At 35.7% G+C, this 13,410-nt stretch overlaps 1 protein-coding gene across 3 annotated transcripts in view; it reads left to right on the top strand.

Annotated features, from left to right (window-relative positions):
- The window catches only part of DIAPH3 (diaphanous related formin 3), a 203,317-nt gene extending 191,186 nt beyond the window's left edge, over positions 1–12,131 (top strand). For all 3 annotated transcript variants that reach the window (XM_059466391.1, XM_059466390.1, XM_059466392.1), the window contains one exon: positions 10,633–12,131. In XM_059466391.1, coding sequence (XP_059322374.1) covers positions 10,633–10,889 — 257 coding nt within the window. In that variant the 3' untranslated portion in view covers positions 10,890–12,131. The remainder of the gene's footprint in view (positions 1–10,632) is intronic.
- Positions 12,132–13,410: the final 1,279 nt, after the last annotated feature.

Here is a 13,410-nt window from a genome sequence, read left to right as displayed (position 1 = left end):
GTTCTTAAAGCACTTAGTCTTTTAGAGATTTCCCAATTAAATTCAGCTCTGAAATGTCTGAGTGCCAAACTTTTTTTTTAGCTCTGTTTTTTTCAGATGCAAATCAATTTGATATCTGCTTTATATGTTCTTACCTATGGTCTTTGTAAACATTTTCTGGCTAATTTTCCGATTTGTGTAAATTTCACAGCAATTTATTATTAGAATGAAATTCAAGTACCCAGAAGCTGTCAAGATGGTTCAGTGATTTAATGTTGGCGTCCTGCAGCTTTGACTTTAATCAGCAGATGCTCTGGCATTACCATAAATGTTTTCTTAACTGTCTCTGTCAAAAAAAAAATAAAAAAAGAGAGAGAGACAATTTTTCCTGTTTGGAATCTCCTGATTAAATTCGGTTTGGGTTCTTTTGCATAATTAATATACCATGATGATCTCTAACCATTTGTTTTTAATATCACCTTTTGGGCTAAACTCATTTGCAAGACTGCATCATAAGTCAAAACAGACAAAAGAAAAACAAGTCTGTGTTTAAGTCTATGTTAAAACTCTCTTTCCTTGGCCTGGGAGGTCTTATTGCCTTCTGCCTTGTTTTCTCAGTGAATATAAAGGCTTCAGGGTTTCAGTAGTTGTTTTTCATATTCTATGTAATATTTTAAGTCCTTCCATGAGAAAGAGTTTTTTTTTGTGTGTGTGCAAAGGTGTGTTGCATTTTAGATTTTTGAAAATTTTAAAAAAACCCCTCCTACATGGTAAGATTAACCTTTGTTAGCTGGTGATTACTAAATAGTATTTGAGTGCAATTGATTAGGAATAGAAGGAGGAAGTACTACAGTTAACTTCTGTTGTTTTTAACATACCAAAGTGGCTGCTAAGAGTTTAATTGGTCAAATATAGGGCAGTAAATATGTTCATTGCATAAAAAGTGCATACCATTAGTGATATTAAACACAGCATGTTGAATTCACATTGACCGGATTAATTACCCATGATAATGTAGCTTGAATTTGTCTTGTGATAATTCAGTGGTATTTGGAGGAGTCAGTAAAAGCCATTTTAAAATAATAATTCCTCTTTCAGAGACTGTTGAAATCAGTGTCCCTTTTCAGAGCAGTTTGTCACACTTGCAGAGTACAGTTGTTAGTGTCAAATACACATATGGCTGGATCATGTGCAGAGTAGAAACATTTTTTTATGTTCCATCTCTCGCCACACATGAACAAGGCCAAATTAGTCCATCCCAAAGAGAGGGAATAATTAGGTGAAAGCACATAGCATTAATTAGAGCATCATCTAAAGAAAGAGAGAATTATCAAAGGACTATATTCATGCAATCTAGTAGAGTGAGGGAGAGATGAATAACTTTTCCTCTGCCTTTATTTCCCAATATTTACTTTTGCACAGAAATCTTCTTGAATATGTACTATTTCCTGCTCCATGATTACAGTCTGCTCATTAGCATGCTGTCAATTATTTTCTGCAGATCTTTGTCAGAGGAAAGTAACGACCATAATAATAATAATAATATGAAAGTTACATGAACTAGGATGATTTGGCTTCATTCCATTTCCATCCAGTGTATTTATGAAGGCAATCTTGGATGTTAGTTTACACAAGTTAAACTTCACAGTCAGGTCTGCTTCTGTTCTCTTAAAAAGCACCCATGCTATAAAGAAGCACAGATTAGAATTCAGAGTTCTCATAAATACTTGTCCGGGTTAGTAAATCACTACACTCTTCCCTGTCATAGCATTAACAGCATGTAGTGCTCTCTGTTGCTCTTCTTCCAGAGACCTCTTTTAAAAACGTTTAAAGGTAGAGCAGCCTGAGAGCCATATGCTATTCTTGCAATCTTTTGAATAATAGTGAATGACAGCCCACTGTGACTGTGACCTGTGTGGGCAAGAGCTACCCCCAGGACGTTAGTCCTGTGCCTCTTACAGCAATGTGAGGAGTCTGTGTTTCTATTCAACTGTTAAAACTAATACCCACCTAATTTACTTTCAGCTCTAGCCTCTCCTCTTTATGCCGTTCCCAAAAGTATTTCCAGGACTCTGTGGATTTATCTCCCTTTAGCTCAGAAGTAGTTTGATTCCTTAAGAGAAAAGAGCAGCAGATGATGAGAGAAAGATGGTTTTTCTCATTGGTTTGATCTGATATTACAAAGTATTTGTATTCAAACTTAAATCAGTTCAATCTACCAGTACTCTCATTACTGGTATAAACCTGGGAATGGAAGTTTGGAATAAAAAATAAGAAATAAAAATTGTATGGATTTGTAGAAGCAACTGGAATAGCTATGGAATATCCTGTAATCATTTGATATCAAGAGTAGTGGATAAGAAATATTAATAGTGTCAAACTTTGAAGGCAATTACTAGAAATAGATACATGTCCTGGTTTAAGGCAAATTTGGGAGGAAACTTCCAAAGGGGTCCCTCTAGAAAGCAAATTCAAGCGCGCCCCTCCCCAGTTTTGGAGACATAAATCTCCTTCGAGAAAAGCGGGAAAAATTGTTTATTTAACAAAGTACTCACAAATGTGGAAAAATGAATAATATTAATCAATAAAACCTCTTGCTGTTGTGAAGAGATGGCAAATTCAGAAAGTCCTTGTCATGGGCTGTAGCTTGGCTCACTCAGTCTCTTATCAGTCCCTCCTGTGCTGGAAAATGCCGCGTCCTGGGCCCTGGTGGGACACAGGTGTGAGCTCCCAGTGTTTTTCTGGGTTTTCAGTCCAGAGCAGGCTTGAACAGTTCCAAGAAAAAGAAAAAGGCCACGGTCTGGGGAACTTCTCTGCCTCAGCTAGCTAAAACCTAACTAGGAGCAAAGGAGAGCTCTGTCCGTGCTGCAGACAGCACAGTCCAGGAGCAGGAATGTGGAGGAGTGAGTGCAGTGTCTGAAAACAAACTGCTGCTTCTTCTCTGCCCCTTCACTTTCAAACCAAACTTAAAGGTGCAAAACTTAATATCCAGCATAAACAGAACAGACCACTGGGGACACAAGCGTCATATAGGCATCCCAAGACGAGACATAAAATCATAGAGTGGTTTGGGTCACAATTGGCCTTAAAGGTCATCTAATTCCAACACCCACACCATGGGGACAGAGACCACCCACTAGATCAGGTTGCTCAGAACCCAGTACAGCCTGGCCTTGAACCTCTCCAGGAATGGGGCATGTTTTTTGTGGAGTTTTGTGGGTTTTGCTTGTTTGTCTGGGGTTTTTTTCCATGTGTATGCTAAATAGTATATACTCAACACAAGAAATAACAACATTTAGAACTGTAGTGAGTAGAATCTCATAAATATAAGGTCAGTCTTTAAGATTTGCTTTGTTGTTTGGATTTGTTGTGGGTTTTATTTTCCAGAGGAAGGAGGCTTCCTACTGTGTTTTTCCTCAATGGTTGGTAAAAGAAGACAAAATTGTGTTTCTTTTCCATTTCAGTTATTTTCATCAGCATGTTGCTTATCATTCCCTATTGCATCTGCTAGTGGCTTTCCTTTGATGACAGTAGTCTTTATGCATATTCCTGAATTTTTTTTTATCAAAGTGCACCTTGAAAGCAGTATTCATCTATAGGGAGCTGGTTTGCAGACAGGTCTGGAGACTAAATGTGTCTGCTGCTCAAAGGCATTTTAGTATGTGTGATCTACATTAATTATCATCAGCTGAGGAGAGTAGCTTTAGACTATGGACCTCTGTGTATCTTGTCACAGGTCACTAACTTATACATTCATCATTTTTGACTGTTAACTCTAAAGACAGTTTGGAATGGAAGCTGCAATATACCTGTGAAGAAAATAAAACAAGTAATAGACCACATTTCATGACTTTAAAATACAGTAAAATACGTTAATTTCCAGTTTTATTGTCATTTCCCTGCTACTTTTTGACTTAAGAGAAAAAGTTGATGTTTGTCCTATTTGTACCTTGAGAGAAATCCTATAAACACCTAGGCTGCGGATTGTTTCTGCCTTCTGGGGCCTGAAGACCCCATGCCTTTGGTATTCATGTAGATCAATATTTACCTTTTAACCACCTTTGTCTGACATAAATAAGAAGATGAATTTATTAGTTATTAACACTAAAGTTATGGCTTATGATTTATTCATTTTGGAATTAAGATACTTAGAATTTAGTTTTTCAATAATATTTCAAAGCTTGTGCTCTAAAATCATTAATGACCACAATGCAGATTTCTGTTTTGGAAATTTCCATTTTGCAGTTTTCCTAGAAACTGCCAAATGTGCCTTCTTTTGGGGAAAAATGCATTAAAAGACACTGAAAATCAACTGTAATTCAGGGTGAAATAGGAAGGATGCCAAAATCCTAAGTCTGAAACAGTTGTCTTAGAAGACACCTGCAGAGGACTCTTCTGTCACTGACCTTGGGCGATTTCTGTCAGCAGCTTGATCCACATTCTTGTTCTCTTATCATCTTGACAGGTGCTCAAGACTTTTGTTAAAATCCTAGTAAATGAAAGTTGCATTTCTTGTAAAAAAAAGTCATTGTCTTATCACAGGCGAGAATATATTAGTTTAAACAGAGAAATTGGTTCAAACTCATTGCAATTGCAATGAGTCTTCAGAAAAGACAGTTAAAACTTTGAATGGAGTGATCAGCAGGAACTTAAAGTTGTCTTTGAGAAAATAGAAGGAGGAAAGGGATTAAAATAATTTTTAAAGGCTTTACTTTGGGGCCAAGTAAAAGGGAGCTGGTCCAGCATAGTTCCTCTTGTCAAAAATGTCTTTGCTCATAGTTTGTAATTGACTGTCTTTGAAATTTAGTTTCTGTAAATTCTCTGTATTAGTCACACTGTGTGTTGATGTACTCATTTCTTGCCTTTGAAATGCACATAAACCCCCTGTATCCACCATTTCTGAAAACCGTCTCATCTAAATTGAGCTTACTGATAGTGTTTATTCCTTGTGTTTCACACCTTTTTTAATGCAACACTCAAGAACAGCAGCAAATATTAAATGATATGTGCATAGTTTAAAAAAGAAATGTTCCAAATATCAGTAACACTTTTTCATGTCTCATGAGTTATTGCCTGCTTAAGATCAGTAGAGTTGTGAGCATTAGGTATGAAATACAGAGGTGTAAGAAATTGCTTATCAAGCAAAGTTCTTTTGAGTACAGTTCACACTCCTTTATGGATTAGGGTTGAAGCTGCAGGTTCAAATTCGAATAAGTCATAGCAACACACAGTGCTCCTTTTACCAGGGACATTCTTCAAGCCTACCCTTGTCGGTCAGAGATATTGTTGCAAAAACATAAAATCAATGAAAAGTACTTAAAATATTTTTCATTAAACCATCCAGAAAGAAGCTATCCTATTTTTTCATGAATGATCTTGTGTAATACAGATGGACCTTCTAGCTAATAGCAGTCTTTCATGTTATGTCTAAATTCTGGTTCTGAGGGAAAAGGCAAGCTTTGAGAAGGATCTTTTCCCCTGATGTTTTGCTGGGAAAATACATGAGTACAGCATCAACATGGTGTTGGTCTTTGAGAATTTCAGTTCCATGCATCAGGAATGAGGAATGAGAGACAAACTATGGCACCGAACTGGGGAGCCAGTGGTAAGAGTTATGGCTCAGGCTGTTACCTTTTCCAAGATCAAGCCCTTTGGTATGGGGACAGTCCTTCAGAGTATTGTCTAGGACATGACTTAAAAGACAAGTCATGACTTAAAATGTAAAAATAATTTGCATTTCCAGTAATGTCAGTATGGATGGGCTTTGGAAAATGTTGGCATAGACATAGCTTCAGGAATATGAAGTAGCATGCGAGGCACAAGTCAGCGAGATCAGAAATATTCCACTGGGTTTTTGAGCATTTTTTCCTGTTAACTTGGTAAGAGATGTAATGAGGTTGTAACTGCAATTGTTCTTTTTATGTTACAGTTTTGTCATGCCCTACATTTAGATGTATGACTGTAATACGAGCATATAATGCCACGCAGTGCTGTTCTCTTTATTGTATTTGCAACTTTATTTTTCAATCAGTCTACTAGTATTTACATAAAACCAAAATATGTCCTTAGTATCAAGACATTTACTGAGATGCTGTGATGAAATAAAGCTTTTCGGCATACTTTTTAATGTTAAATATTTATTCGTTGTTTTAAAAAAATCTATCTCAACTTTAGTGAGTCTCTTGCAATCATTTTTGTTCTCTATTAAAGGTAATATATAACACTATTGTGTAGGATTTTAAAATCTCCAACTGATCGTATTTTTTTCCCTAAGTTCACAGCAGGCAAGTCTCATACTACTGATTTTTTTGTTGATCAGATACTAGGGCACAATTTCCTTTTTCTGAATATGATGTATCCTTTAATAGGCTATAAGCATACGGTTATAAGCTGTATAAGTTGTGCTGTGTTTGGACATCATTTCAACTGTGGACAGCTATTTTAAGCACAATTCTCTGTCATCTGAATTTCCTGAGCATTGCTGTTATAAGTCTTGTATCTATATGATAGTAACTATTTGGCTCTAGGTTTTGTGAATATGGCTTGGGAATGCTTTTGATTAACAACAATGTTTGAACAATTAATATCTGCAAAAACTGCATTTGAATAGGTCTGGAGGACCCACAAAAGTTCAATATTGAACAAGGGAAAGAAAAGATTTAAATATCATGGAATCTGGACACTGAGACTTTTGTAGTAGGCAATATAATCTCTGCCTAACCCGTGCCTGGGAGCATTCACTAGCAGTAAAGTCAAAACTATTATAGGTTATCACCTGAGCATTTAGAAAACTTAATAATTAATTTAAAATTATTGATTTTTTTAAAAAATCTGCATAGTGATTGTTATGATATGGCTGAATGACAAATTTTGATTGTTCAAAGTGACCAAACAGTAGAAACTTGTCTCAACTACTTCCAGTATATACAGGAAATTAATAAGTTCTGTCTTTATCCAGTGATTTTTAATGTCTGATTTCTTTTTGTCTTGCTACTGCCGGAAGGTGCGCCTTGTTACAGTAGGTGGACAAATAGTGCATCTCCAGAAATGTAAGCTTTCTTCTTAACAGGAATTCATGCAGAAGTGCCTTTTCATGAGTAGCTTTTGTTTAACCTTCTGTGTGTTTAATTATATTCAGTTCTTTAGAAGTGTATTTGAGCCAATACATGTGAGTAAATACATAATTTGTTTCAAATATAGTTTATTGTCAAAAGCAGAAAACAAGTTTATGTATGTCTATGATGTAATGGTTCAAAACATTTTAGGAAAGTCTGTTAAGACCAGTATGGTTTGTGGATCTTCTGTGTGTTCCCTTTTTCTGGAAGCATAGGTGGCCAATGTGACTAAGCCATGTCCTGGCTGTTTGGGCAGCCATATCAAATACTGTTTTCAGAAACAGGTCAAATTCATGCTTATGACTGGTTATGGTTTCCTGCTTTCACATGTATATATGTGAATTCCAGAACTTCATTATTCTGGTAGTTCAAGGTTTTAATGTCTAATAGCAGTAAATTAATGGCTGTTTATTCTTGTACTTACTTTGTCAGGTAGTCTCGACTTCTGGCTTTTTTTGCAAGTAAATAACTATATGCTTTATAGTTTTTATTGTACAGGACTAAGGAAGTCTGGTTTTTCCAGTTGTGGTCAAAGCTGTGTGCTAACCTGCAGCAGTTTGCGGCCATGTAGTTCTGAATTCACATGCAAGATGCACTGGTTTTTTTAAACCACTGACCTCAACACTGATAGGTTGAAAATTAACTTCTTTGGTTTCACCACTATAGCACAGGATTTTAGGAAGGTGAGGTTACAATCCCAAGTCAAGGCAGTGGGATGGATGTGGTACCAAATGCATGCGAGTTTTGAATCAGTGTGTGAAGCAGTCTAGAGTGCTTAAGAGTTTGAATTTAACACAAATTAATTTCTGTTGTCCTAAAATAAAAAACTGAGGAATTAGTGAGACTTTTTACCTTGATAGTTGTAATTTTACTAATTTTACACTTTGATTTAAAGAGAAGCTATCTTTTGCTCTGATAAGAATGCCACGAGCAGCACATATACCTCAAGTAATACAGCGATTAATTCTTTGCATGCATGCTTACTGAAATGAAATCTAGGGCTGTAAGTAAATGTGTATGCTTTCTGAGCCAAGCCTAGCAAAGTTCAGTGTTTCTGAATGAAATTCACAACAGCCAATTTGCTAAGCAGGGCACTATCTACCTCCACATCTGCTAATACTGGACTTGCACTTAGGCATAGCAATGCTCTCTGAAGTTCCTCCTTGACTGAAGAACATAAGCTGTAAAGATAGCACCTGATTTAGAAAGCAGCTAAATAACAACTTTGAGATGATGATAGTGGATTTAGATAAAATATGTGTCCAAGCACTATTTTTTTTCATTTACTCTAGCTGCTCAATATTATTTGTAACATGTCTGAGACCAAAGTGTTCTCATTATTATGGAGTGCTGCTAATCACTACTGTGACTTTGTGATTTTTCTGGTGAATCCTGACATCATCAAGGAGATAAAACAAAAACTACTCACATAAACGAAATACTGTTTAAGGCACTTTCCTAATGCCATTTTTCATTTTTTCAGGACCCTTCAGAGTGAAGGGAAAGGCTGGTCATTCGAGTTAAGTGTTGCACTTATTAGTCGGTGCCTAGAAATTCACAACTGCTGTTGTATTAAGGGGAAAAAAAGGCACATCTGTCTTCAGCTTTACTCTGTCCTATCCCTACACAACAATTCCAGATTGCAGGCAGCAATTTGTGGGACACACTGAAGTGAAAGCCTCAATTACTTACTGATTTTCAAAGTGGTGAAGGGGTATGGACAGATCCCATGAGCTACTACCTATTAATAGCTAGCTTGTAGCAGTTCCCTGCTTAGGCTGCAGTTGTGAGTCTCACTCTAAGGCACCTCTGCTCTGCCCTATGTACACTATGAGAAACTGGGGGATTTTACTGCTGGATTGAGGCCTCAGTTAATAAGAGTTCCCCATGTCTGTTATACAGTCTAATTCACCACCCCTAATTCATCCTCACATTTTTGGGTGAAGACTGCTGAAATGCAAAATAGTTAAAATTTCGTTGATGGTGCATTTGAGAAGCTTACTTTCAGTGCTTAATTTCTTTTATACTTTTTTAACATCCAACAATTATGTTTCACCTCTGATGATGATACGACAGCGCGCTTTCTTATACTTCAAAGTGTTGATTTTTAAACACCAACTATTTTTCCTGCTGCCCTGTAAACAGGAAGATCTGTGATGCAGCTGGTAGTTTGTATATTGACACCGGTAGCACGCTTTTATCTGCTTGCAAATATGTGTTCAGAATCAATAAGCATAAACATTTAAGTAGAATGGGACATTTAAGAGTGCACATACAGGGGATATTTTAATTATATATGACAGGTTTATTACATGTAATTATAAAGCTATGTTCATAACCAGTCATTGGCCTCCTGTGATTCAGGAACACTGTGCTGCTGCATATTCAAGGTCAAATTATTTTCCATAGTGAAAAAAAAATTACGTTTTTCAGCTAAGTGTCAAATTTGTCTTAAGAAATTTTAATTAAGAATTGCTTATCTGATTTAGAAGATGATGGAAAGGAGGAATTTATTTTCTTCCCACCTCCCAAAAGGTGATCGTACTTACAAAATTCGCTGAGATTGTCCAAGAAAGTGTGTAAAATCCTCATCCATCACCAAGAGCCCCTGGTCAGGGAATGACAGTGCAGTAAATATCTTCAGCAGCTGCCTTTTAATGTACAAGCTGTTTTCGGTAGGAATTTTCAGCACTCACATAAAACACACTGTCATGAGTGACTGCCTGTGCTCCAAAGTCATTACTATTGGGATGATGGAACATCTTTCAGCGAATAACCAAAAAACTTTAAATGTCATGTCAAGTGTGTTGAAGGCATTTTCAAGCCTTGCTCAAGGTTACATGAATATTGAGTAGGTCTGTTTTTAAAAAGTTTGAGATCTATGAGAGAAGCCACTCATATGCTGGTTTGGAAAACAGTCACTTGATCTGGAAGGGGGATGGGGAGTGACAGAAAAAGAAATCTGTCTATTAATACATGCCAAACCTGCAAAACTCCTGCCTGGATATTAACTGAGTGCAACTTTGTGTGACAGGCAATGCTAGTGATGTTTAGCAAAAAAGAGTGAATTATGCAATTTCTTGAAATTATTTAGCTGCCTAAAAGTTCCCTAAGGAAAGAAAAGCTATAACAATGGATAATTAAATTAAAATAGATTTTAAAATACATTTTAAAATTTGAACAATTAAAAAGTATGTAGGAAATGTAATTAATGAGGTAAAACCTTGGAAGAGGTGCTAGGTATCTCTTTGACTCCAGTAAGAAAGGAGGATCCTGTCATGCTATATTCGTGATTTTGTAAGAAATATGGATGTTAATTTAATGAAGACATGTAAAGTCTGTATCACTTCCAAGGGACCCAGTCCACTGCTTTTGAAGTTGGATAATATATTTTGTCTTACCTCCTTGGCATTCATTACTTCTTGTAGTACATCATCTGCATGTAAAATTTTTCTGATCAAGAGGTCTTTTTATATTACAGAATATTGAAACTGAGTGTTTTAATATGAAACAAGGTTTGTTTGATTTGTCTCTGCAGAGAACCAGAAAGGACAGCCAGAGAAGCCGTGTTCACACCACAGTATCACTTTAAACTCGACAAGAAGCCCAGTCACCAAAGAAGTTACATATGATGTGGAAACAAGCTCTAAGGTGTTGAACAGGGCTGTTGGGAGAAAGGAATCCTGTCATGGAGAAGGTGGCAAAGAAAAGAAAATGGATCGTATCGGGTCCCCTCCTAGGGGAGAAGCCATTCCAGAAGTAGAAGCTCTCTTGGCAAGACTGCGAGCACTATAGACTAATCATATAGCAGATTAAAGTTAAAAACAATAGCCTACACTACATCTTTAAAGAAATAATAATTTTCTATTTTTGACGTTACATATTTCTGACTTCCTGACTTCTCTGTGGATGAAGGATTTGCTTCTAAACTTTGTTAGCAAGACTATAGAAAACAATACTATAGTTTTGTATAACTGCAAGACTGTTTTTTATTATATGTTTTTTTACTTAATAATCATATGAAAAGTATCAGAAGAAGATAAATACTAAATTGTTCCAAAGCACAATCTTTCTAGTGGACAGGCTGCTAACCATCTGTTTTGAGTGCTTCTGAAAACAGGAATATCTTTTAAGTATTGTTAAATCATCATGCCTGGCAATAGGGTCAATAAATAACAAAAAAGGTATTCTTATATTTTCTACTGTAATTTTTATATTTAGGAGGCTAAAGCACCAAAAATGTATCATTATAGTGTCCTTTTCAAATACAGTAATATACAGTATCAGCTATATTCCAGTTTGAGCTCATCAAAGAGCACCAAAGCTTGATGAATTATAGATGTATTTACCAAATGGTAATCCATGGGCAGTAAACAAAAAATCTATGCAAATAATATACTTTATGTGTAATTAATATATCGCTGCTTTAAAGGTTATTATGATTATTATATCAAAATAATATATACAATTGCTTTGATTGCAAGATTTTGCAATTGTGTCCTTAGTGGGGGAAAATGTCTTCACAGTTATTTACCAGTGTAATATTTTATCTTTTCACATGCAAAATTAATATGTTTCTATAAAAGGAACATGTAATGGGGAAGATTTTTTCAATTGGTTTTTCACAAACTCATTTTCCAGTAGCCCATAAAGTCTTACTGCTGGCATAACAGGAGTCTTGCAAGTGATTGCATCTCTTTTATCCCACTGTCACTGTACAGGGTTGCGTGTTCGCTATCGTATTTATTAATTGCACATCAGAAAGAGCTGCTACCAGTGTTACCAAGTAGGGAGCTATTGTTAGTCTCTTTGCTCTGTTATTTAAAGCTTCCTTAATATAAGAGTGTATTAAGAATCTAATATCTTTCTCCTAAATTACTTTATTTTTCTTTACAAAATGCTGAAAAATATGTCTTTCAATAAGAGTCAGTTACATGAAACCCGTGTTTCAATGCTCCAGTGCTTTTTATATCCTTGTTTAAGTTGCCTTTGTACTTCCTGCACTAAACATTAATAAAGTTAATTAGAACTCAAAAAGTGGGCCTGATTACACACATGGCATAGGGGGGTTTTCAGCCATGGTAGGAATCAATCTCCTCTTTCTGGGACTGTTGTAGCTGTCATTATACACTAATTACATTTCCCGCCTTTGCTGAAAAAAGAGAGGTATAAACACAAATCAGGGAAGGATTCAGAGCAGGCCTGTAAGACAGACATTTCTTCAGCTCCCCTTGCAAACAATGGGCACAGCTGTCATACAAAAGACATCTTTGGTAACTTGAAATATATCTTGAATATATAACTCAAACTACAGCGACTGATAGTTGTTCTACTATGGTCTTCTGCACCTCCAGTATTAACACTTACTACCCCTATTTACAGGGTGCAGTAAAAATTGCTATCTAAAAATCCAATATGATTGACTACATAAAATGTCATTTCAAACACAAAGAAAATGCCTGTTCAAGGGGAATAAAAGTTAGCAGTACACTGGATCTCTTCAGTTGCTGGGGATGTGCTAAAATAAAAGGGCTAAAAGTAGAGGCCATACCTAAAATATTAGGATGTTCCTCCTACATTTGGAGGATGGTAGTGTAGGTGGAAGTAAAAATTATTTTCATGAACTCTGTAAACTTGTTCATTTGAATTAATGGATGAAACTCCACCTCAGAAAACTGACAGTTCAGGATGCTACTGCATAGCTGATCAAGCAAAGAAAAGTTACAAAAGTATCTACTGAATTTTGCAATGAACAAAATGCTGCTAGAAGCCTTTAAAATAAATATTTACCTTTAAATTACAGAATTTAAGCTACATTTTTTTACAGTTTGGGAAGCTTTTAGAAAGGTATTTCAGGGCTTTTAGTCCTTCTAAGGTATTGTGTTTCTGAATTAATCCTTTCAAGCAGCCATTAAGTTAATTTGCAGAGGTTTTATTTCTGTAACAAGGCAAATAAAAAGCTGTGCAACTTCTTAGAATACATGTAAATACAGTATCCCATTTTTTTTCTCCTTTTGTGCTTCTTTGTACCATCATAACTTAATCTATTCAGAGTTAAAGTACATTGTCCAGTTGAAGTACACAGTAGGCTTTCTTTCTACGTTTTATCTTTCTTTAATTTCCATTAGACACAAACTCATACACAGGATGTTTTTGATATGAAAAATGCTAGTATTGCCTAATGAGTTCAGAGAAAAAAAAACTTTGAAAGTATTATAGCTGCATTGATTTCTATAATTTTATGTTTTTATTAAAGTACAAAACTTGGCTTGTAAATTATATAGAGTAAATTGCTTTAATTAAATTTAAAAATTAA

Source organism: Ammospiza nelsoni, chromosome 2, assembly GCF_027579445.1.
Source record: "Ammospiza nelsoni isolate bAmmNel1 chromosome 2, bAmmNel1.pri, whole genome shotgun sequence".
Lineage (NCBI taxonomy): Eukaryota > Metazoa > Chordata > Aves > Passeriformes > Passerellidae > Ammospiza > Ammospiza nelsoni.
The sequence above is the reverse complement of the archived record's forward strand: the minus strand, read 5'-3'. Positions and strand labels throughout refer to the sequence as shown.